The following is a 27,093-nucleotide window of genomic DNA, read 5'->3' as shown; positions in this document are numbered from 1 at the left end:
GCTTCTTCTCTTATTATTGTCACTTGCACCTCATGTCATATGTTTAGCTTAGCCTTCTCTGTCAGCGGCGAGGGCTTTACATGCGATAAATGCAGGGAAATAGCTAGGCTGACAGAGAAGATCTCAGAATTAGAGTCTCGCATCCAATCTTTATCTGAGGATAGTAAGAATGTAAGGAGCTTAGAAAATACTTTGGATGCGAGCAATATTAGTGCGCACAGTTCGGTTCCGGTTGAACTACCCCCGCAGCTGGGAAGCTTTGTGACTGTGAGACGGTGTAGTCGCAGGTCAAAACATCACTCAAACGTTCCGACTACAGTCTTGAACAGGTTTGCCCCGCTCAGCGACGCACCGACTGAGAAACCTGCTGAAAGTGCCCTAGTTATCGGTGATTCTATTGTTCGGAACGTTAACATAGAGGCACCAGCCACCATAGTCAAATGTTTACCGGGAGCCAGAGCGCCTGACATCAAGTCAAATTTAAATGTGCTGGCTAAGGCTAATCATAAATTCAGAAAAAGATTGTTATTCACGTCGGCACAAATGATGTTCGACTCCGTCAATCGGAGATCACTAGAGATAATATTAAAGAGGTGTGTGAGCTCGCAAGCACGATGTCAGAAACTGTAATATTCTCTGGCCCCCTCCCCACTTATCGTGGTGATGAGATACATAGCAGAGTATCATCACTAAATGGCTGGTTGTCTGAGTGGTGCCTGCAGAATGATATTGTTTTTATAAATAACTGGAAGAGTTTTGAGGGCAGACCTGACCTGTTGAAAAGTGATGGTCTCCACCCCTCCTGGGCTGGAGCTTCTCTACTCTCTAGAAATATGGCACATAGTCTTAATGCTAAAACTTGACTCACTGGGGCCCAGGTCAGGGAGCAGACTGAATGGCTTAACCAACGGTCTGCTTGCCGTCTCAGGTTGCAGAACACACATAATACACAACATGCGATAATACTTTCTCCCAAACACCATAAAATAGAGACTGTGTCTGTCCCCCGGATTAGTAAACATAAAATAAAGCGTAAACCTCTCAAAGGTAATTTAGTTAACGTTAAACTAACTAAACATGAACATAATACAGATAATCAACTGTTACGACTCGGATTGCTAAATATTAGATCTCTAAAAAAGCACTTTTTGTTAATGATATGATAACAGATCATAAAATAGACATGCTCTGTCTCACAGAAACATGGCTAAAACCAGATGATTATATTGCGTTAAATGTGTCTGTCCCCCAAGATTATTATTATAAACACGAGCCTCGCCTAAAAGGCAGAGGGGGAGGTGTTGCTGCACTTTACCTTAACTCTTTTAGCATTTCCCAGAAGTCTAATCCTAAATACAATTCTTTTGAAGTCATGGTACTTGATGCATCAATACCTAATACTAAGGACAAAACATCTTTAAAATTTACTCTGGCTATTGTATACAGGCCTCCAGGGCACCACACAGATTTTATTAAAGAATTTGGTGGGTTCTTATCAGAACTAGTACTGTCTGCAGACAGAGTCCTTGTTGCTGGGGACTTTAACATTCATGTAGATAATGATACAGATGCTTTAGGAATGGCTTTTAAAGACACTCTTAACTCCATGGGCGTTAGTCAACATGTGTCAGGACCTACTCACCTTCGTAATCATACTTTAGATTTAATTTTGTCTTACGGTATAAACGTGGTCGATGTTAAAATCCTTCAGCAGAGCGAAGACATCTCAGATCATTATCTGGTATCATGCTTGCTTCAATACCCAATGGTGGCAAATCAAACTCCAAGTTACAAATATTGTAGAACAATAACTTCGACTACAAAAGGTGCGTTTCTTGATAATTTGCCTGAATTGTCTCAAATCTCTAGCATGAGTAATAACGTTGAAGATCTTGACTTTACCATTGAAAATATTAATGCCACCTTCTCGGAAACGCTAGACATAGTTGCTCCCTTGCGCTTAAAGAAGATTAAAAATGACAGACCGACACCGTGGAAAAATGAACACACTCAGGCTCTAAAGAAAGCGGCACGAAAAATGGAGCGCAACTTTAAGAAGACTAAATTAGAGGTATTTTGTACTGCCTGGAAGGATAGTATTAAAAAATACAGGAAAGCCCTAAAAACGTCTCGATCCGCCTACATTTCATCATTAATAGAAGAAAACCAGCATAACCCTAGGTTTTTATTTGATACAGTGCCTAAATTAACCAAAAATAAATCGTCAGCGACTTCTGATGCTGTATACCAGCATAGCAGTGATGATTTTATGAACTATTTCACAAATAAAATCCAAGATAGTCGGGAGAAAATTATAACTATGCAACCAGATGCGAAACCCGCTGAACATATGACTAACTACAGCACCCCTAAGGAGAAATTATGTTTATTTTCTACTATAGATCACAATGAACTATCGAAAATCATTAGATCATCTAAATCGACTACATGCATGCTAGACCCTATACCTACAAATCTTCTGAAAGAGATGCTCCCAGAAATTATAGATCCTCTACTTAGCATTATTAACTCATCTCTGACATTAGGACATGTGCCTAAAGCATATAAGGTGGCTGTTATAAGGCCCCTTGTCAAAAAACCCCATCTGGACCCTGGAGAACTAGTTAACTACAGACCTATTTCGAATCTACCTTTCTTATCTAAAGTTCTGGAAAAAGTAGTCTCCACTCAAATATGTTCCTTCCTCCAAAGGAATGAGATTAATGAAGTTCCCTTTCTGTCGGTCTCTCGACGTTGTGTCGAAGCCGACAGATGGGGTTCGCCCTTGAGAACCAATCATCTCTGACTATTTTGAAAAGGCCAATGAAATTGGCGAATGAAATTTGCATGCCGGGCTCCGCCCCCGGATATCCGGGTCTAAAAGGGGAGCCGGCGTGCTCATTCATTCACCTTTTGTTCTTCAGAGCCTTCGCATCTGATGACATTCTTCGAATTGCCGATTTCTACGACGCGGTGCAGCGGAGATTCCCCTGGGCGTCCTGGCAGTTCCTGAGGTATTTTTCTAAAAGAGAAATTTCCTCAGCGTGGCATTGCCCGCTGATCTCTTGGGTGCAGTACACTCATCGAGGACGGGGACGGACACGGTGGTTGCCGCAAGTGTTCGGGGGTCCGACCACTGTGGCAGCCTCGTGGATTCGTCCTGCCCGCACGGCGCGCGGATGGCTGTTCAGACGTTGCGTCACTGCGCGCGGATGGCTAGTCAGACGTTGCGTCACTGCGGGCGGACGGCTATTCAGACGTTGCGTCACGTTGGCTATGTTCTGTCAAGAGCAAGCCACCACCTCGTTTGCTTCCCGTTCTGTGACCGCAGCGGCTACGGCCCTGCCGTCAGCGGCGGCGAGCAGCGAGGGTGATGTGGGGATTATCGTGAGCGTTAATCCGTCAGCCGGTCGGCTCGCGGACCGCTCGCGCCCCGTCTCGCTTGTTTAGCAGTTCCCCAAGGATGGTCCTAAGCCATCTTATTCCTCAGGCATGCGCTCGGACACGAGCCGTGGAGATGAGGTGTCCCTTGCAACATCGGAGCGCGACCTGCTGGCATCAGACTCTGGCGATTCCCTGAAGCTCCCTCCCTCGGGAGGTCGAGCACAGGTGAGAGCAGACGTCAAGATGTCAGCCATGCTCGCTCGGACCGCCGTGAGCGTCGGGTTGCGGTGCAGCCCTGGTGCTCGCGGCTGGGTACTTCGCACATTGGGCCCGGCTCAAGTGCCAAGTTTTACCGAGCTGCATAAGGAGTTCAGTAGGACCTGGAGCGCCCCCTTCGGCGCGCTTCCGTCTAGCTGACTCTATCGCCCTCTCTTCCCTCGGGGCGGGGAGGCAGCTAGGGACTATGTCAATGCACCCTGGGTGGAGCATGCAGTCGCGGGTATCCGCAGACGGCGGCCACCTGGGGAGCTTGACCTAGGCTCAACGTCCAGGGCATGTAAGGTCTCGACATCTCTGGTGTTGAGGCTGGCAGTGCCGTGGACCAAGCTGCCTCCACTCTTACGCCATGGCCATCCTGGCATGTCAGTAACGGGTCAGCCGGGAAAAAGAGAGCAGCTCTCCCTGGCGCGAAGCTCCCCTTTTTCCTGGTAGAGAACTCAACACTGTCTCCATGACGGCGTGCTCGCTCACGAGCACGCACAGTCAGTGCTGAACTGCTTGAACTTTCAGGCAGCAGCCAGCGGTCCCCTGAAATCAGTTTCAGAGGCTCCTGGGCATGGTGTCCTCGGGGGTGGCCTGTCCCCCTCGGGTTGACGCACATGGGACCGCGACAGCACCGACTACAGAGATGAGTTCCCTGGAGAGCGTGGCGCACTGGCAGTAGGCGTATCGTCATTACGCCTGCTGCCGTCGCATCCTAACCCCGAGCAGGTCTTGAGGCCGGTCGTGGTAACGACAGACGCCTCCCTACAGGGTGCGGGTGCGGTGTGCAACAGGCGCGCAGTGTCGGGTCGCTGGACGGGCCCCCGCCTGCGTTGGCAGATCACTGCCTTCAAGTTGCTAGCTGTCCTGCTTGCACTGATGAGGCTCCGGCCTCTCGTGCAGAGCCAGCATACTGGCCCGGACAGCACGACCGGCGTAGCGTACTAAACCTCAGGGTGGCATTCGCTCGCTGCAGTCATCGCAACTCGCCCAAAAACGCCTCCTCCCATGGAGACAGCAGGTGGCAAAGCCCCTGCAGGTCACACCACCACCGGGTGTCCTGAACCAGACAGCCAAGCTCTCTCTCGTCAGTTGACACCTCGTGGGAAGTGACGACTCCACCCCTGGTGGAGACAGCAGGTGGCAAAGCCCCTGCAGGTCAAACGCCCACCAGGTGTCCTGAACCAGACAGCCAAGCGCTCTCTCGTCAGTTGACACCCCTAGGGAAGTGATGACTCCACCCCTGCAGGCTGGCCTGGGTGTGGTTTGGGCGGGCACAGGGGGACCTGTTGCTTCCCTGAACACCACCCAGTACCGCTGGGCACTCCTTGGACGAGGACCCCCTCGACACGGAGGCCCTAGCGCGCAGCCTCCAGTGGAGACAGCAGGTGGCAAAGCCCCGGCATGTCACACGCCCACCGGGTGTCCTGAACCATACAGACAAGCGCTTTTTCGTCAGTTGACACCTCATGGGAAGTGACGGCTCCACCCCTCCGGGCCGGCTTGGGTGTGGTTTGGGCGGGCACAGGGGGACCTGTTGCCTCCCTGAACACCACCCAGTGCCGCTGGTCACTCCCTGGTCGAGGCTCCCCCCTCGACACGGAGGCCCTAGCGTGCAGCTGGCCGCGGGACAAGCGGAACTACGCTTCCCCCCAGTGAGCTTCATTGCGCAGGTCCTGTGCAAGGTCTGGGAAGGGAGTATCAAGTGCTGCTAGTTGCGCCTTACAGGCCCAACTACACTTGGTCCTCGGAGCTAATACTCCTGACGACAACTCCCCCTGGCCAAATCCCCTGGCGAAGGGCCTACTCGCAGGGGATGGACACGTTGTGGCATTCGAGCCGGACCTCGGGGTCTGGCTCCTGGATGGGACGAGGAGTTCCTGGATGATCTACCCCCCACAGTGGTGGAGACTGTCACTCAGGCAAGGGCCATGCCCACAAGGCTGGATGCCTTTAAGTGGCGCCCCTTCTCGTCCTGGTACTCTTCTCGAGGAGAAGACCCGCGGAATTGCTCGCTCAGGAACGTGCTGTCCTATTGCAGGAGAGGCTGGGGAGTAATCTCCCCTTCCACATTGGAGCGTGGGTACCCGCTGTCGCGGTTATCACGTACCAGTTGCTGGTGAGCCTCTGGGGCGGCATGACCTGATTATTAGGTTCCTCTAGGGCGCGAGGGGCTAAGGCCTCGTCCGCGCCCCGTACCCTCTTGGGACCCTTTTTTCGGGCCCTGCAGAGAGCCCCCTTCCTCGTTCTGCAAGGGGGGTTGGCTCTCCTGCTGGGGCTCGAGTCCATCCAGAGGGTGAGGCACCTGCAAGCATTCCGTGTCCACCGATTGCCAAAATTCAGGCCCGGTGACGCTCACGTGATCCTGAGACCCCGGCCGACTTACGTGCCCAAAGTTCCGCCGCCCCCCTTTTGGGAACTAGGTGGTGAACTTGCAGGCGCTCCCACACCGGGAGAAAGACCCAACCTTTACGTGGGGTGTCCAGTAAGCGCATTGCGCCTCTACTCGAACCACACAGAGGGCTTCAAGGCCCTGAGCAGCTCTTGTCTGTTTTGGAGGTCAGCAACGGGAGTGCTGTCTCCGAAGAGAGTTGTCGCGCTGGATCGCACACGCCGTCACTACGGCGTGCCGATCCTAGCCCGTGCCCATTTGAGTGACGGTACACTCCGCTCGGGGTGTGGCCTCCTCGTGGGCATCGGCTCAGTGCGCCTCTCTGGCAGACATATGTAGAGTTGCGGGTTGGGCTACGCTATACCTCGCAGAGGCTTGCAAACCTCCGTGGGGACTCGGCAGCTCGAGTCTTGCCAACAGGTGAGACCAGCAGTCGTGGGGCGTACGCCTGCGCATAGCGCCATTCCCCTTCTTAGGTGGATCAGTGCGCTATGGGCTGCCTCCCTTCTTTCCCCAAGGGTGAAGAATAGGCAGTCCGTCCATCCATCAATAAGCACTCAGGGCGGCGGGCTCGGCGGAGCAGCCCTGCCGCCTATGGCCGGGTATCAAGCTGAGTTATTACATATAGCTCTAACCGGACCTAGTGCCCCACACGTAGTAACCCCCCACTAGGGTGGTTCCGTCTGAGATGTCGTCATGAGATGGTTCCCCGCGTGGCAACCCATGACCTTCCCCAGGTGGACATCCACCTTGCGGCATTCCGCACATACCTCCCATGAGTTCTCCCCTATTTGGTGAGACCATGTTGGTATCTCCACTGTATTCCCCCCTAGGGTGGGAAGTGGTCTCCGTAGCGCACGTCCTCATTGAGGGAACAGCGCTTACCCAGTAGCCCTACGGTACCGGACGGCTTCTCGTTTAGAGAACAAGGCCTCCGTCTGTGGTGGCCGAGGGCAGGGGCTACTCATCTTTGCCAAAAGCTCTGGGAGCCCCTGCCTGCCCACTGGAAGGTTACAAATTTCGCGATAGCGTTCACGTGTGGCTCGCCCAGGCCGGTCAACGTCGCTTCGCTAGAGATTGTGACGCGGCTAGTGCCGTGGCGTTTTCAATAGGAACCCCATCTGTCGGCTTCGACACAACGTCGAGAGACCGACAGAAAGGGAACGTCTCGGTTACGTATGTAACCTCTGTTCCCTGATGGAGGGAACAAGACGTTGTGTCCTTCATGCCACGACAATAGCCGTCCGCTGCAGCAGTCACGAGATGCTCTCAGGCTCCTCAGCACAAAAGGTGAATGAATGAGCACGCCGGCTCCCCTTTTATACCCGGATATCCGGGGGCGGAGCCCGGCATGCAAATTTCATTCGACAATTTCATTGGCCTTTTCAAAATAGTCAGAGATGATTGGTTCTCAAGGGCGAACCCCATCTGTCGGCTTCGACACAACGTCTTGTTCCCTCCATCAGGGAACAGAGGTTACATACGTAACCGAGACGATTTCCAGTCTGGATTTAGAGCACATCACAGTACAGAGACTGCTCTGATTAGAGTTACAAATGATCTGCTTATGGCGTCTGACCGAGGTTGTATCTCCTTATTGGTGCTGCTAGATCTTAGTGCTGCATTCGACACCATTGACCACAGCATGCTCCTACATAGACTTGAAAATGATGTCGGTATTAAGGAAATAGCTTTGAAATGGCTTAGATCTTATCTATGCGACCGTTTCCAATATGTAAAAATAAACAATGAGGTATCACGCAAATCGCAAGTCCAGTACGGTGTACCACAGGGCTCAGTACTAGGGCCTATGCTCTTCGCATTATACATGTTACCCCTAGGAGATATAATAAAGCGACACGGAATAAGCTTTCACTGCTATGCTGATGATACGCAACTTTATATTTCCTCGAAGCCTCACGAAACACAGCAATTCCATCGAATAGTGGAATGCATAGTCGATATAAAAAAGTGGATGAGTAGCAATTTTTTATTACTGAACTCGGACAAAACTGAAGTGCTACTTATCGGACCGAAAACCCCCCTACGTAACAACCAAGAATACTGCTTAACTATTGATGGATGTTCCATAAAACCCTCATCTTCAGCTAAGAATCTTGGCTTTATATTTGATAGTACTCTGTCATTTGAGAACCAGGTCGCCAACACCTGTAAGATTGCGTTTTTCCATCTTAAAAATATATCTAAATTACGTCATATGCTGTCATCATCAGATGCGGAGAAGCTTATACATGCCTTTATGACATCAAGACTAGATTACTGTAATGCACTATTAGGTGGTTGCCCTGCAGGCCTATTACAAAAACTCCAACTGGTCCAAAATGCGGCAGCTCGAGTTCTTACACGTACAAAAAAGTATGAGCATATTAGCCCGGTTCTGTCAACCTTGCACTGGTTACCTATAAAGCATCGCATACATTTTAAAATCTTGCTTAGTACCTATAAAGCCTTGCATGGTTTAGCTCCTCACTAATTGAGAGAACTTCTTACGTATTATAGTCCATCACGTGCACTACGCTCTCAGGCGTCAGGTCAGTTGGTAATACCTAGAATTTCAAAATCAAGTGCAGGCGGCAGATCCTTTTCCTATCTAGCGCCTAAACTTTGGAACAGTCTTCCCTGCAATGTCCGGGAGGCGGACACACTCTGTCAGTTTAAATCTAGACTAAAGACGCATCTTTTTAATCTTGCATACACTACATTATCATAATATATGTATTTCAAAGATCTAGGCTGCACTAGTTAGATCATTCGGAACCAGGGACACTTCCAATAACAACTGATGCATTTGTTGCATCAAAGAGTGCAGAACAGTACTCTACTCTCAGCCAGTCTTGTCTCATTGTTCCAAGGTTACAAGAGCGGAGCGGGCAGGGCGCAATCCATTCCTAGACCTGACAAATGCTGGACGAAGGAAGTGACGTCCCTACAGTACTTCAGCCACTATTAGATTATTAATGATAATTTTAAATCTTACTTTTTTATTTTGCCTTGTTGTGCAAGCACTGTTGAGCTTGTGCAGAGGCTGCAGTTTTTGCCAGAGGGGAACTGGAATCCCCTGGTTAGGCCTGGTTTCCCTCCGAGGTTTTCTTTCTCCTCCAATGGAGTTTTGGGTTCCTCGCCACCGTTTGCATACTGTTTTGCACTGTTTGGCCTAGCCGGGGGGGCTGCTAGAATTTTGTAGTCTTATTTAATTAACACTGCATATAGGAATTTATCGTGTGTCTGATATTTGACCTGTGTTTTGAATTCCATAACCTTTTATGTTTTACTTAGTCATTTTTTCTTGTACAGCTGCTTTGTAACAATGAAAATTGTAAAAAGCGCTATATAAATAAAGCTGACTTGACTTGACATCAGGGAACAGAGGATACATACGTAACCGAGACCTTCCCTTTCTGTTGGTCTCTCGACGTTGTGTCGAACCGACAGATGGGGTTCCTATTGAAAACGCCACAGCACTAAGCCGCGTCACAATCTCTAGCGAAGCGACATTGACCGGCCTGGGCGAGCCACACGTGAGCACTATCGCAAAATTTGTAACCTCTGGGGCAGGGGCTCCCAGAGCTTTTGGCAAAGATGAGTAGCCCCTGCCCTCGGCCACCACAGACGGAGGCCTTGTTCTCTAAACGAGAAGCCATCCGGTACCGTAGGGCTACTGGGTAAGCGTTGTTTCCCTCAATGTGGACGTGCGCTACGGAGACCACTTCCCACCATAGGGGGAATACAGTGGAGACACCAACATGGTCTCACCAAATAGGGGAGAACTCATGGGAGGTATGTGCGGGATGCCGCAAGGTGGATGTCCACCTGGGGGAGGTCATGGGTTGCCACGCGGGGAACCACGGAGGTTGCAAGCCTCTGCGAGGTATAGCGTAGCCCAACCCGCAACTCTACAGATGTCTGCCAGAGAGGCGCACTGAGACGATGCCCACGAGGAGGCCACACCCCGAGCGGAGTGTACCGTCACTCAAATGGGCACGGGCTAGGATCGGCATGCCGTAGTGACGGCGTGTGCGCTCCAGCGCGACAACTCTCCTCGGAGACAGCACTCCCGTTGCTGACCTCCATAACAGACAAGAGCTGCTCAGGGCCTTGAAGCCCTCCGTGTGGTTCAAGTAGAGGCGCAATGCGCTTACTGGACACCCCACGTACAGGTTGGGTCTTTCTCCCGGTGTGGGAGCGCCTGCAAGTTCACCACCTAGTTCCCAAAGGGGGGCGGCGGAACTTTGGGCACGTAAGTCGGCCGGGGTCTCAGGATCACGTGAGAGTCCCCGGGCCTGAATTTTGGCAATCGGTGGACACGGAATGCTTGCAGGTGCCTCACCCTCTGGATGGACTCGAGCCCCAGCAGGAGAGCCAACCCCCCTCGCAGAACGAGGAAGGGGGCTCTCCGCAGGGCCCGAAAAAAAAAGGGGCCCCAAGAGGGTACGGGGCGCGGACGAGCCCTAGAGGAACCTAATAATCAGGTCATGCCGCCCCAGAGGCTCACCAGCAACTGGTACGTGATAACCGCGACAGCGGGTACCCACGCTCCAATGTGGAAGGGGAGATTACTCCCCAGCCTCTCCTGCAATAGGACAGCACGTTCCTGAGCGAGCAATTCCGCGGGTCTTCTCCTCGAGAAGAGCACCAGGACGAGAAGGGGCGCCACTTTAAAGGCATCCAGCCTTGTGGGCATGGCCGTTGCCTGAGTGATAGTCTCCACCACTGTGGGGGTAGATCATCCAGGAACTCCTCGTCCCATCCAGGAGCCAGACCCAAAGGTCCGGCTCGAATGCCACAACGTGCCCATCCCCTGCGAGTAGGCCCTTCGCCAGGGGATTTGGCCAGGGGGAGTTGTCGTCAGGACTATTAGCTCCGAGGACCAAGTGTAGTTGGGCCCGTAAGGCGCAACTAGCAGCACTTGATACTCCCTTCCCAGACCTTGCACAGGACCTGCGCAATGAGGCTCACTGGGGTTGAATCGTACTCCCGCTTGTCCCGCGGCCAGCTGCGCGCTAGGGCCTCTGTGTCGAGGGGGGGCCTCGTCCAGGGAGTGCCCAGCGGTACTGGGTGGTGTTCAGGGAGTGCATGCTCCACCCAGGGTGCATTGACATAGTCCCTAGCTGCCTCCCCGCCCCGAGGGAAGAGAGAGCGATAGAGTCAGCTAGACGGAAGCGCGCCGAAGGGGGCGCTCCAGGTCTTACTGAACTCCTTATGCAGCTCGGTAAAACTTGGCACTTGAGCCGGGCACCGCAATCCGACACTCACTGCGGTCCGAGCGAGCATGGCTGACATCTTGACGTCTGCTCTCACCTGTGCTCGACCTCCCGAGGGAGGGAGCTTCAGGGAATTGCCAGAGTCTGATGCCAGCAGGTCGCGCTCCGCTGTTGCAAGAGACACCTCATCTCCACGGCTCGTGTCCGAGCGCGTGGCTGAGGAATAAGACGGCTTAGGACCATTCTTGGGGAACTGCCAAACAAGCGAGACGGGGCGCGAGCGGTCCGCGAGCCGGCCGGCTGACGGATTAACGCTCACGATAATCCCCACATCACCCTCGCTGCTCCCCTTTTATACCCGGATATCCGGGGGCGGAGCCCGGCATGCAAATTTCATTCGCCAATTTCATTGGCCTTTTCAAAATAGTCAGAACATGATAGGTTCTCAGGGGCGAACCCCATCTGTTGGTTCGACACAACGTCGAGAGACCGACAGAAAGGGAACTATAATTTCTGGGAGCATCTCTTTCAGTTGATTTAGATGATCTAATGATTTTAGAGAGTTCATTGTGATCTATAGTAGAAAATAATCCCAATTTCTCTTTAGGGGTGCTTGGAGTTAGTCGTTTGTTCAGCGGGTTTCACTTCTGGTTGCATAGTTATAATTTTTTGGATTTTATTTGTGAAATAGTTCATAAAATCATCACTGCTATGCTGGTCGCTGTCAATTTATTTTTGGTTAATTTAGCCACTGTATCAAATAAAAACCTAGGGTTATGCTGGTTTTCTGCTATTAGTGATGAAAGGTAGGCGGCCTGTAGACGTTAGGGCTTTCCTGTATTTTCTAATACTATCCTTCCAGGCAGTACCTGAAATACCTATTATTTAGTTTTCTTAAAGTTGCATTTTTCGTGCCGTTTTCTTTAGAGCCTGAGTGTGTTCAATCATTCTGCAGGCACCACTTAGACAACCAGCCATTTAGTGGATAATCTGCTATGTATCTCATCACCACGATAAGCAGGGAGGGGGCCAGAGAATATCACAGTGTCTGACATCATACTTGCAAGCTCACGCACCTCTTTAATATTATCTTTTGTATCTTTTGTGATCTCCGATTGACAGAGTCAAACATCATTTGTGCCGACGTGAATAACTATCTTACCGAATTTACGATTAGCCTTAGCCAGCACATTTAAATTTGACTTGATGTCCGGCGCTCTGGCTCCCGGTAAACATTTGACTATGGTGGCTGGTGCCTCTATGTTAACGTTCCGAACAATAGAATCACTGATAACTAGGGCACTTTCAGCAGGTTTCTCAGTCGGTGCGTCGCTGAGCGGGGCAAACCTGTTCGAGACTGTAGTCGGAACGTTTGAGTGATGTTTTGACCTGCGACTACGCCGTCTCACAGTCACAAAGCTTCCCAGCAGCGGGGGTTGTTCAAGCAGAACCGAACTGTGCGCACTAATATTGCTCGCATACAAAGTGTTTTCTAAGGTCCTTACACGCTTCCCTAAACATTTGACATGAGGTGCAAGATATCAGGATAAGTTAGCAACGACAGTGATAAGTAACAATGTATGCTACGAATAAAATACACTAATATTAAAGAAAGTACAAGTGCAGTGATACAACAAACCGATTCAGCCGCAGTGAAGTGAAGCTCCGACTGTGTCCCTTAGCCAAGGTCCGGGCTCATCCAAACATGCCAGCAAAAAAAAAACTTAAACATAACATAATCTGCAATTTTACAGAAGAGAATAATTTATAATAATATATATAAATATTATCGTCATTGGTATCTTTATCGCAATAAATACCTGAAGTTATCGGGATACATTTTTTAGGCCATATCGCCCATCCCTAGTGTTGGGGTAGGTTAACACAGCCCCGCCCATCCCCTGCCTGCAATATGGTTTCCAAACCGTGTTTCTGCATTCGGCGGTTCCATCAGCTTAGTAAACAAGTTCTTGTTTTGCGTGGAATCTTATTCTGTGACATTATTTACAACAGTGGTAACAGACAATTGCGCTTAGCCACCACATGGGGAAACCTGTGAGCAGAAGTTCTATAGTGCTGCTTTACTAATATTCATGAATCCAAAGGCTTGTTCAAATCCTTAATTTAAACTGCAATATTACCTACAAATATTTAAAATCATTAATATGTATATTGTGATTTTTAGCTCAATGATCCGCGTAATTACTTTGTAACATAACCGCATACATCAATCTGTTGTTACAATGGCTTCCAATGTTTCCTCATCTGTAAGTCGCTTTGGATAAAAGCGTCTGCTAAATGACTAAATGTAAATGTTCTGAAGTAATGTCAGATTATCAATATCTGTTGAAAAAAATGCTTATGTGGTGCTATAAACACAACATTCATAACCATTTTCTTGTTAAAGTATGACACAGCCATGAAACACTGACATTATACAATGTACACTGATTATACAACGTTTTACATAAGTCTGTATGCTTCCAGCTGCACCTTTAGCTGCATTTCCTCTTTTACTGAAACAACAGTGACCGCATTGTCCATCAGCGCCACCTGGCTTTATGAAGTGAAATATCAGTCTTGATATGAAAGCTGTAAACGAAAGATATTCGTTTTGCTGTGTCCCGCCACACGCAATGTGGAACAACCTTAAGCCCTTCGATGCACGATTGACTGGCTCTGGCACGTACTAGCACGCCCGCTTCTGGCTCCATAGTGTAAATCTTGCTATTGTTGACCCCGGGACAACATTTCAAGTGACCAATCAGATGTGAGGTATACGTTTATGGTTCATTTGAAGTTTAGGCTTACGACCAGGTCTAGGTGTTACTACACCATTGTAATTCACCTAGCATTTTGCCTCTGGTTTCAGGGATAAGTTATGGTTTGGGGTGCACATAGTATAGAAAGTATGTTGCCCCATGAACATCTCTCACTTGGCAAATCAGTTTTAGCTTTGATGTGAGCCATTAAACCGTTGACTGATGCATTTCCAGCATCTTCTGTATATCTGACCTCTGTTCAGCAGTGAACGTCGACATTATGTCTTTACACACTGAGGTTAACTGATGGACTCAGTTAACACACATATGTTAACACATATGTTACAAAAGATACAAACATTCTCTGATGCTCAAGAAGGCAACACAAGGCATTCAAATTTTCCAGATTGTGCAAGGTGATTGTAAACTTTTGACCCCTGCTTTATACTTTTATAGGTTTATCATGTGATTTATTGTATATAAATAAGTAGATTTATCATGTGACTTCGATTTCTGGCCCAATTATTGTTGTGTTTGCAAGAGTATATTATGCAATTTCTTAAGATTACTGTTAGTTTCAGTACAATTCAAGTTCTGCTGATAGTATGTGTGTTTGTACTGTAACAATTATAATATTATTCTGTGGTCATTGACTTTATGCCATAAAAGCTGTCAAACGCTTTAGTTGTATTAAACCTGAAAAACATTTCTTGAAGAAAAGATCGATTGAATGAGACAGACCTGCTCACGATCATGTGATGCTTTTATGAAAAATCTGAGTTCAATCATAAAAGTTCACCATGGTAACCAAACTTTCTGCCAAAGGTACAGAGCCAACAAAATTCCAGCTTTCAGTTGTCTAGTAGACAAGCACAAAAAGGGAAGCATGAATGTATCTATTGCATGTGTGAATCTCTTTGACAACAAAACGGATCTTATTCACACAAACGGTTGACACAACTACTTTGTTATGTACACCCAATCTTAAAAACAAACAACAGGTTGTATGTTTCAAGGCAGAAAAAATGATTTTCCTTAAGGGATTTATGTTGTTGCCGCTTTAGAAAGTGTGTGTACACACTGACCTCCATAAAGTCCCCTGTCTACTTTACTTCATTTTGGTTTTATTTAAACCACTTTCTATAAGTCTTTCCCACATTTCAGGGCTCTACAATAGTTGCTACACAGTAATTGTACGGTGTTGATCGGCTTATACTTTACATGCAGCGACTGCTTAAAGTCTGTGACTCTGGGATTTCTGCTAATGTATTTCTCTATTTAAAGAAAGTGCAACATAAGGTGTGAAATCCATCACTACTTCTGCCTTTATGCATTAAAAAACTGTATGGGGAGGGGGCGTGGTCACCTCGATATGCATTTTCAAGTGCGCATTGAATTTCAACACGCGGTATGTGAATGAAATTGCAATCCCAAATGTTCAACCTTTTCTTGTTAATGCATTTAAGAAAAAATTTAGATCGTACCAAAATGTAGGATTATTAAAAAAGATAAAACTAAAAGTTACTTGCGAGAATGCAAATCATACTGAAATATCATTTATAAAGCCTTCAAATATCTATTTAATGAACATATTAAAACTAGTGCAGGAACTGGCAAATGTACTGTACATGACTGAATGTTCATTTAAATTTTGCACCTAAAATGGAATTAAAATGTAGCTCCAGAAATACATTACTCTTTTACATACTGCATTGCTATATTGAATAATTGAATGTTGCTTCTAGTATGGTGCCATACTCCCATTGCACCACTGCCCATATTTACCCTAATTACTAGAATGAAACTTTCTATTAGCCAGCATCATATAATTCTTACTCCCTCGAGGATCTGCAGGCTTCTTGCACTCCCACATTGTTTAAAACAGCAAAAACTATGGTGACAATGGAATTTATTTATGGTGAGAGAAATGAGGTCACATGATAATGGTGAACAATGTGAGGTTTTATACTAGAAAGTGTACTAAAGATGGATATTGTGTTTTAACCACTTGATTGGTGCTCTGCTTCTTTCCAGACGGTTTGCCATGTGTAACACAGCTCAGTTGTATGTATGAGGGTCTTTGTTGTTGTTGTCGTCGTGTCCCACTCGAGTGCATGCAAAGCTGCTTGCGCTAACAGCATTTCATCAGTCATCCCGCTGTATTACCATTCGGCTAGAAAAACAGCATTTCACAATGCCCTACAACTGCATTTAACCTTTGAGAAAAAAAAACTGTGAACACCAAATAATCATTTCAGAGGATCAAATTTGAGACGTTCAGTAAAAATGCTTTGCTCTCATTCTAGAGCGTTTTATCCACTGCCAATTTTCATCAAAGCAACTTTTTTAACAAGTTCCAATGCGGACCCCAACCACCAAAGAAAGAAAAGTTGATGGACTTGTTTTTTCCTCCCTCTTTGTCTGTTTGTCTGTCTGTCTGTCTGTGTATTCTAAGCACGTTTTATCTTCTTAATCCTGATATATATATATATATATATGCTTTCTGCGTTTGCAGAAAACAGCCAGGACGGAGGCATTCATCAGGACTTAATATATGACAGAGCATTTGACTATAGCTCCGCTGCTGATATCATGACGGTAGACCGTATTGCCAAGTACGAATTGTCCACCTTAGAAAGGGGGGGCCCCCAGGGTTATCCAATGAGGGAGCTTCAGGAAGATAAAATGCACTATTTGCAGGTATACTTGCATTGATTTCATTTGTCATATTTCGTTGTTTTTTTAACTGTACAAATGTGCATGTTGCAATGGCCCTCCTCCTTTTCAAAGATGCAATATATTCGTTGAAAATAATACTATTTGCACTAATTTTCCTTCCTATTACTTATTTCTTTTTTTACATATTAAGTTTTGGCGTTGGAGAATGTTGTTTTGAATGACAAACGTTTGAGTGACCTAACCCTAACTTTGCTTTCTTCACCTCAGTGTATCTTCTGTATAGGCCTAGTCATTGAAGTCACTCTCTAAACTTTTTGAATGAAACTATTTGAATGCTAATTCAAAATAAACTCAGGACAGAAATCTCATGATGTGGACACTCTGCACCGCTACAGCATAAAGTCTGATGTTAGATCCGTGTTGCAGAACACAATTCAAATCTTTAAAGCTCACAGTACGAGGTAATGAAGAACTCATACCCAAATCAGTTTAAGAGCTGTGTAATGCTTCTCCTCACCCTTGAACCTTTATTATTTCATTTAAACTGATAGTTCACCTTAGGGCTGTAAGATATTTTATGGAAAATGCATGAAAATATGGCAACTGTTTGCAATTACTGAATGATCATCTGAATACTTTAAAAGGTAACGAACAGTCAAAGTTTGAGGTTGATCTTGACCAAAAGAGTGTAATGTACTCTTTAAGTTTTTACATTTGTAATGTAATTGAAATAGATTATACAAACTTTAAGCACATTTTATGGCATTTTCTTCAATATCGTGCAGCCCTGGTTCAGATGTAGTCCATCAGCGCTCACTACAAACATCCACATGTAACCTCACTGTACATTGGCGTGAGCGCTTTTCCATCTGTTTCATTCATAACTGACCAGCAATAAAAGAATGTCCGACTGGAACAAAAAAAACTTTGCTAGACACGTTGCAGCGCCTGACTGGCTTCCATCGCTGATTCTGTTAATAAACATGTCGCATGAAAAAATTTGAAATAAAAAAAAATCCTAGCATTCTGTTTGAAAGGATATGGTGACAAAATTGTGTTGCAACAAAACACTGATGTTTAGAATAATACTGTAGAACAGAATATTAGAGGACAGAATCGCTGTCACCAGTGTTTTGCATCACCATCACCATCACGGAGTATCAGAACGTCATTATTTCTGGAAAGTACAATTTATAATTTTTTGCCCTCAGCCTAGAGAAAACAACACAGAGAAAAATTTGTCGCCTTGGAATTATACGTTCGTAGCTGACGTTTTTTAATTAAAAAAATTGAGTTACACATACAGTATATTCTTGTGACAACTCGTTTATATGATGTCATGTTTTGTCATGTATACAATTTGTGACTTTTTCATATAGAATGCAAAAACTTGTAATCTGAAAACTGTTTAGAATGCCGATAGAACCTTATTATTTCAAGGCGACAAAGTGCTGTCAAACAATAGTCATTCTTGTCAGCTACTAATGTTTATGTTTGAAAGCAAACAAAGTTTTATTCAAAGCAACAGGAAAACAAAAATCTAATGTTTTAGACATTATTCGTTTCAGTGTGTCCCGTAGCTGGTTAAAGGCTATAAAAATACTTCTAATCGATAAGAACAAGGCTTTTAATAAAACGGCTGGCATCTGTGAAGAAAGATTTAATAATGCTTTGCTTCCCTCTGCTGGTCAGAGTGCGATCATGATCGATCAAACCTCAACTCTGCTGTCCCATTCCTGCATTTGAACCAACAGCAGTCGCTTTCCTGCTATAAGCTTGTGCTGTATGCTTTGAATAGTGTTATTAGATTTCTTTCAATTACTAAAAACACATTTTATGTCTTTCCTGTGTAGTTCTCAGAACATTGTGGAATGTGAGTATCAATTGGAAGAATACGGCATTAGAAAAATGACCCTTGCACACAAAACGTTTGTAGGGGATTTAAAGTACCACTTTCAAAAGCAAGCCAGTAGGCCTGAGTTGCTCGTGAAATTAACTTTATTTTAACACCTATCGCATGGCAATTCGTCAATATTTCATTCTTTTCATTCAATATTGGGGGATGAATTTCATAGACCTCATTCATATGTTTTAGTACATGGGCAATTCCAGCATAATGGATGTGACATTTTCAGTCAAAACATTACCTTTTGTAGTTATGACGTTATCACGCTAACAGCTGAACCATCTGTTTATATTTTCCTAAGCCCCTGTTTACAGATTCTAGAAAAATATCAGTCTTCTCTATATCCATGTTTTCTATTTAGGATGAGGGATACCCAACAGATGGCTCGTCAAAGAACAGAAAAAAAGTTGTTTCCTTTATTTTTCATGTGCCCATTTATGAGGAATATGGACCACTATGGGTGGTACAAGAATTATGCCTATAGGGTAAAATCATGTTTTGAAAAACTTTAGGATATAACTTTCATCATTTTACAGATCGATCAGTACGGTGAAAAAAGCTTTGGGGATAAAGTTAACGTTTGCCTGGAGTTGCCCACATACTTTGATTTGTTTTCACGCCTGTGGCAGTAGGTTAAAGGGGCGGGGTTTCATCGTTGCTTTTTACACTAGCATCGATAGCATGCAGAAATGCTTGAGTTGACTGTTGATCGTTCCTCGACCGTCACTTATCATTGGTCTGTGTCACTCCAGGTGCCCCCTACAAGAAGATACTCCCACGACGAAACCGACATGTGGACCACCGGTCAGATCCCGTCTTACCTGCATCGCTGGGGCTCCACGGAGGACATCATCGGCATCCCGCAGTACAGCTCGCCGCGCCACGAGAGACGCCGGAGCAGCTCTGCAACTTGCCGCGAGGAGAACCATGCTCAACGCAAACGGCGGCGGTCCGAGGACATGCATTCGCTCAAGCAGATTCCGCGGGTCGAGTGTTATGAGGATGATTTCAAGTGCTTTAGCCGAGACGAAGTCATCAATTTCATCGATGAGACGCCGCTGGCCAGTCCAATGCGGAGCCCGCGACGTCCCTCAGCGGTACCTCTCATGCCCGACATGTTCGAGCAACACATTATCTTATTGCCGCATTTCCCGCTCACGCATTTTGAACGCGAGCCTCAAGCGTTGAGACGCTGCTTTGAACACGGCAAGACTGAAATCGCCCAGGATGCTTTGAGAATAGCGAAGGACGGCAGCAAAGGCTCGGGCATGAGGGCAATACACGAACATGGGAACGGCGAGAAGAGCGCAACAAAGATGGATAATTTGGGCCCGAATGCGCGGACAGGCGTTGGGCCCTCTTCAGATGTAAGGACAGCACAAGTCGACGCGCCACCCCCTTGGGCGTATGACAAGAACCTGTGTAAAGGCGTAAACAAAGGAAGCACAAATAGTTTTATTAGCTCGCAATCTGCTTCCTCGGGTCACGTCACTTTTACCACCAAGTCTATAGGATACACAAACTGATGCACACTTTCCCCACCAATATTATACAGCTGTTGCAGACGGTGGTAAAGTTAGTTTGGCGTTTGAAATTCATTAGACATCAGTAGCGAACTGTGCCGTCCGAGCAGAAGTTCATCGCAGAACTGCGACTGCTGCGTATTCTTGAATTACTCTTGTGAGACTTCGAAATCTCACATGGAAAGAGTCCGCATCGATCTAGGAAGTCAATATACTGATAATATGGCTTCAGGCGGTTGGTAACAACTGAACTGTGCATGGATCCGAGACGGCAGAAGGAAGTGACGGGTATGATAGTGAACCAGAATGTATGGAGGTGGACTGCGGTAAAATAGGGGACTGAAGTATGGTAGGATTAATACTGGCAAAAAGCGAAGAAGGAATCTTTTTTTTTTAAAAGGCAGCGATTTCATGTAGTGAGGAAAGTGATAGAAAGAGTAAGAGGGAGCATCGTTTGGTGAGTGGAACCCATAAAACGTACAAAATCAATAAATAAATTGATAGGAGAAATAAAAAGTGCTAGAACAATGTGAGATGGAGCAATGATAATTGAATGCAAGGATAGTGCACAGCAAGGCAAAGCTATTTGAATTTGTCAAATAGAAGGGAAAAAAGTGAAGGTAACCATAGCAGAAAAATAACAAGTCAGAGGAGTAATTTATGGAATTCCCACATAAAGATGGAAGAACTAAAATAAAGCATGAGCGGAGCAAAAGTAGTGCAAAACGGTTAAAAGCAATGGAGAGATGAGTGCAAGTCTGTCAGTAATGATTCAATTTGATGAAGAATGATTACCAACAAGAGTATATCTGGGTTATGAACTAAGGTCATATGTTCTCTGAGATGTCTGAAGTGTCAAAAATATGGGCATGGTGGCGGCAATACAGTTTGGCAAATACGTATTTGCTGGGAACATGAATATGGAAAGCAAAGATAAAGGGCTGCAATTGTGGAGGGGATCACTGTTCTGCACATCGCGGATGCAAAGTCCGTAAAAGAGCATCAGAAATTCAGAAAGTGAAAGTATCACAAGGAATAACAAATGCTGAAGCATTGAGGAAAGTTCCTAATCAGTCAAAGAAATTAAAAGAGGATGTCACGATAAGTAACGAAACAAGATCACGTGAATGATGTGAAATAATCAAGGAGGAGAATTTGTAAAGAAAAGTGATTTTGTATTATTCCGATTTTGTAAATTGAACGGCTCAAACAGACAAGAAAACTGAGAAAATCAAGATAATTGTGAAATCAGCAGAAAAGTATCTTTGTATAATAGAGCTGGATAAAGAAACTGTAGGAAAAATGCTACGCGGAGGAACATCCCATTCACAAACATGGGCTGGATATACAACAATAGGTTAAAAAGACTTAAAATACTTCAATGAAATGCAAGAAGTCTTATAGCTAAAAGTCAGGAATTTAAACAAAATTTACAAAATCCACTACAAATAATATGTATTCAAGAAACATGGTTAAAACCAGAACTGGATTTTATAATATACGGCTATAATGCAATATTAAAAATGTACCAATCAGAATGTTTGCTCACCATTCCATTTCTAAAACATGAATACAGTGTTCAGCTCTGTCTCACATCTGTCAAAGCAGAAATAAAACCGCTGCTGAAGTTTTCTGTCATTTCCGGTTAGTTAGCATTGCATGTACTTATTTCGTGTATTCAAATTTAATATCTGAAAAAGCAAATACGACCAAAACGCATCTTAAAACAAGGCATAAACAGGGCCTTATAAAGACTGCAGGGAGCCACAGCGGGGGGCAGAGGAGCCACATGCAACTCGAGAGCCACGGACTGCCGACCCCTGTGCTGGACAATGCTAAATCATACGGTACATGGATTTAATTTAATCAAATTCCATCAGTTTTGGAAGCAGTCAATTACTATTCCAATATGAAAACCTGGGAAAGACTCATCAGATCCATCAAATTACAGGCCAATAGCATTGACTTCGCATTTGGGAAAAAGAATGGAGAAGTTGGTAACAGAAAGAGGTATGTATGTTGGAAAGTGGAATATGGAAAAAGAAAATCATTGTATGCCGATAATACGGATTAAGAGAAGAAATATTGAATATATTGTATGAAAAAGAAAATGCGGATCGCAATTAAAACAGCAGAAATATGGTCTTATAAATGGGGTTTTAAACTATCGACTATTAAAACGCAGATATTCTGTTTTTCTAAAGGGCATAAACAAGTTTTAATGGTGATTCAATTTTTGGGAATGCTTTTTGATGAAAAGTTGACATGGGGAAAACAACACATAGATAAAGTCTAAACATGAACATTCTGCGATGTCTTTCGGGACGTGATTGGGGAGCAATCAGAGCATCACTAAGAACATATACTGTTTCTGGCTCTCATGAGATCTAGTTTAGACAATGTGTCTGCGGCTGAGAGTAACCTTAGATATTGGATGTACAACAAAACCAAGCCTGAAGAATTTGTTGTGGTGTAACTAAATCTTCACCAGTAGCAGCAATTCAAGTGGAAATGGGAGAGATGCTTTTGTTTATAAGGAGAACGAAAATGATGATGTCTTCTAGTGTGAATTTACAGGGACATAATGTTATGCACCCTGCAAAGAATGTAGTTCAGGAGTTTTGGGAACATAATAAATCAAAATTAGTTTGGGATGGATAAATAATATAAAAGCATGGGACATTGGTTTAAATCAAATACAGTATTGTCCCTCAGTATCACATTCAGACATTTCTCACTGGTCCTTTTGAATGCCATCAAGAAGAATTAAAAGACACTATGATACAATTGCCTGAATGATATATAGCTACAAATGTTATGGAAAGGAAATATACAACAGAATTAAAGATGTTTACAGATGGTTAAAAAATCCAGAGATTGGGAATATAGGAGCTGGAGTTTATATTCCTAAAAACGAACGTTAAATAAAAAAGGACAACAGATCACATTTCTGTTTATACAGTAGAACTGGTTGCAATTATGACATGGTTAAAGTGGATTGAAGAACAGAAGGAAAACAATGTTTTAACTGCATCAGATGGAATGTCAGCATTATCCAGTATTAAAACAGGGAAACCATGTAATAGATGTATTAAATAAAATATATCAAATGATAAATATATTACATAATATGGGTTTGAAGGTATCCTTCATTTGGGATCCTGCAAATGTAGGGGTGAAGAATAATGAAGTAGTAGATTAAGGTTAGCCAAAGAATCTGTTAAAACACAAATAATAGAAATTCTAGTTTTACTAACTAAAGGTGACTCAAAAACAACTATAAAATACTATTCTAAAACAATATGGCAGAATTATTAGGATACAAACAGTACAGGAAGACATTTATATAAAATGAATAGAATGTTTTAATAGAATGTTAAGGATATGAAAAAATAGAAGCAGTTGTTCAATTGGAATTACAATTTACATTTAAGAATAGTCTAAATTGGAGTTGAAGGAAGCAAATGAGCAATTAACTTAATTCTTAAAAGATTCTTATATATATATTATTAAGAATGACTGAGGTAATTGCCAATAATTGGATCCACACTACAGTTCAGAAGGTGGCGGTAATGCACCTATAAGCTGGTTTGCCAACCACCAGTAAAACTCAAGAAGAATTCAAATATACATATCTGCCAACTTTAATGGAAAAAAATATTTAAACGTTTTTACATATAATTTTTTCGATAGTTTAGGTCATCCTAGAGGGCTCTGAGGATTCGCTACTGTAGACATTCAATTTCATTACAATTAAACTCTTTCCGCTTGGTTGATTTAGTAAGTTTGGGCTCAAAACAAATTTAATAAAACTTGTTAATCTGCTTATACCTTTTTTGTTTTTTATGTTTAATATACTGTACCAACTTAAAGTGATAGTTCCCCCAAAAATATAAAAAAAGAAATAAATATATTTCAAGAAACGTAAAGGGCATATACTGTATTTGTCTGTCTGACTAAGTTTGGGGTCAAAACATAACAGGCGGAAAGAGTTGAATTGGTTTAAAACTGAATGTCTAATGAATGTCAAACGTCAAACTAACTTTACCGCTGTCTGTTGCAGCTGGGTTTTTTTGTCTTATTGGAAGAAAGTTTGAGATAGCATGGGGACATCATTTTAATAATTTATTGTTTAGAAATGTTTTGCTTTTCTGTGGGTTGTAAACTGTTATTAGTGAAAATAAAAGAGCTCACAGATCTGGGTTGTGCAACTTCTGCAGTAAGTAGTCACAAACTGTTTGTTTACAACACATAACCATTCACAGACTCCTGTGTTTTTGTAGGTTCTGATGGCGTGGCATGAATTTTTATTTTGTTACATTGTTTTAATTTGAAGATGTTAGTATTTTAAAGTGCAGGATTATGTTTGTACTTCTAGACATGGCTGCCATAGGTGGCTGCTGTTTCATTTAACTAAATAGTTTGAAAAGAATTTATGTTAAGTGCATTGTGAAGATTTAAGATGTATTTCTCATGCATTGTTTTTCCAACTATACAGCCTTTTATCAAAAAGTGAGACTTAACAAAAACATTTAGCAGCCTGCACAAAAAAAGTTGCACATTCTTACATTTTAAAGAAAGGGCCCTTTTAGTGAAAAAGTAAACATTTCATAGGAAACGACGGAAGGGTAATATGAAATACAGAATAATTCTGAAATTTCAGGGGGTATCTTGGCAGCATTATAATGGACATGGTCTCCCCCCTTTCTAATGTGCCTAATGTGACTGATATTTGGTAAAACATGTTTAATGACTAATATCCACTTGACTTTGAAGTGGCCTGGCACTTGTTTTATGAAGTTATATAAATTATTTTTTGCAGAAATTTATAATATGTAGCATTAACACTGGAAATGGAATAAATCACTACTACATTAGCTATTTTTGCAAGATTTACAACAACAGCTAAGGTTGCGAGGTGAAAAGGGATTGTTTTATTGTTCCAAATATTATAATTTGATAGATTTCAAACTGAAATGTGTTTTCCTATTATGTCACATTCTTTATCTTTGGCTTTTTTCCTCTTTTTACTCTCTGGTGTAACCTGAAGACCATGCTGATGTGTTGCAGAACTACAGTGGCTTTTGTCTCAGTGGTCACAATTTTAAAGTCACCTCAAAAAGTATGATAGCAAATTCTAAAAAGGAACCATTTAATGTTTTGCATTTAATTCTTAAAGAACGTGATTATAAAATTCGTTGTAAATACGCTTTTTAAAACAATAGCCTTTTCATGATAGTTGAGTAATATTTGCCTATTTTTTGGAAAGTGTATTTTGATCAACTTTTTGATAAACTACACTATGCACACAAGCATAGACTATAAGTATAGTTGTGGAAGTACACTTTGGAGTGGTCCTTCTGCAAACTACTGTTTTTGTTATTTGAAGTAGCCTACTTCACATTTACTTTCTAATGAAAGAATAAACATTTCTGTTCTCTTTGCAGATCAAAGTTTCTATACAAATATTGTATTTGATGCCAAAATATAACAACAGAACAAAGACAACTCAAATGAGCTTATGAAAAAGTATTTGTACTCCATCAAATGCATTTTTGGTTAAACGATGCAATAGTTTTCAATGAAGAATGCTACACTTAGGATGAGGGATAGGATGAGTGATATCACAACAACTATTTAGATATTCAGAGTATTTTAATGATTTTATCTAGATTATTAATGGAATCAGTAACTACTCTCCTCTTTTTCGGCAAGTGTTACCACATCACCTAACACTCTGAACCTTTTCAAGACATTTAACGCTCTCATTTTTTTAAAGTATCAATTAAAACATATCTTTTCTCTCAGGCTTACCCCAAACTTGGATTTATTCTCATATTTTGTTGGGGGTAGTTTTTTATGCTGTACCATGTTATTATGTATTTCTGTTTTTATATAAATCAGCTATCAGATAATAATACTTTGTGTGATTTGTTTTATCATGTATATTTTTAGTGCTGTTTGTGAAGCACTTTTGTCAACACTTGACCAAAGGTGCTATATAAATAAACCTTGACCTCCTTTGCCCCTAATCCCCCACCCACTTCATCTTTGACTGTCTTTGCTGTATTTTTCACTGAGAAAACCATTCTCAGCACCTGAGACCTCGGTACACACTACACTCACTTCAAACATCGAACTATCCTCTTTCATTCCACTGACTGACACTGAAGTGACCAGACTTCTCTCCTGCCAACCCACCACCTGTCCCCTTGACCAATCCCCTCCCATCTCCTTCAGGCCATATCCAGCACAATCACACCTGCACTTACACACATCATCAACACCTCCCTGCTCACCGGCACGTTTCCATCCACATTCAAACAGGCCCAGGTCACGCCCCTACTTAAGAAATTCACATTGGACCCCCTTGACTACTGTACAGACCTGTCTCTCTCCTCCCATTTATTGCGAAAACTCTTGAAAGGGCAGTTTTCAAACAGGTGTCTTCCTTCCTATCCCAGAACAAACTACTGGATGACAAGCAATCTGGTTTCAAAACAAACCACTCCACTGAGACGGCACTGCTATCGAGCCTAAATCCTCGGTCCTGATTCTGCTAGACTGTTCGACACTGTCAATCACCAGATACTGCTAGCAACCCTGTCATCACTAGGAATCTCAGGCTACCCTCTCCAGTGGTTCAAATCTTACATCTCCGGCAGATCCTTCAGGGTTTCTTGGAGGGGCTCGCTGTCCACTGCTCACCACACGCTCATTGGGGTCTCTCAGGGATCAGTGCCAGTGATGGGAAGTTCAAGTCATTTTTGTGATTAGTATGTTTGAATCACGTTCAGCAAAATTAACTAATCTTTTTTCAAGTAATTTCATTCATCTGTGCAGAGTTAAATTAATGTTACATGTTAATAGTCAAATTTCTCCATAAAGTTTATTTATTAGATTAGATTAGATTAGATTAGATTCAACTTTATTGTCATTACACATATACAAGTACAGTGTAACG

At 43.8% G+C, this 27,093-nt stretch overlaps 1 protein-coding gene across 1 annotated transcript in view; it reads left to right on the top strand.

The window, feature by feature from the left end:
• The window catches only part of gpr153 (G protein-coupled receptor 153), a 61,108-nt gene extending 34,955 nt beyond the window's left edge, over positions 1 to 26,153 (top strand). Inside the window, exons 4-5 of the mRNA XM_079467065.1 lie at positions 16,537 to 16,721; positions 19,359 to 26,153. Coding sequence (XP_079323191.1) covers positions 16,537 to 16,721; positions 19,359 to 20,132 — 959 coding nt within the window. The 3' untranslated portion in view covers positions 20,133 to 26,153. The remainder of the gene's footprint in view (positions 1 to 16,536; positions 16,722 to 19,358) is intronic.
• The last annotated feature ends 940 nt before the right edge of the window (positions 26,154 to 27,093 follow it).

Source organism: Barbatula barbatula (genome assembly GCF_947034865.1).
Source record: "Barbatula barbatula genome assembly, chromosome: 11".
Taxonomy (NCBI): Eukaryota; Metazoa; Chordata; class Actinopteri; order Cypriniformes; family Nemacheilidae; genus Barbatula; species Barbatula barbatula.
The sequence above is the reverse complement of the archived record's forward strand: the minus strand, read 5'-3'. Positions and strand labels throughout refer to the sequence as shown.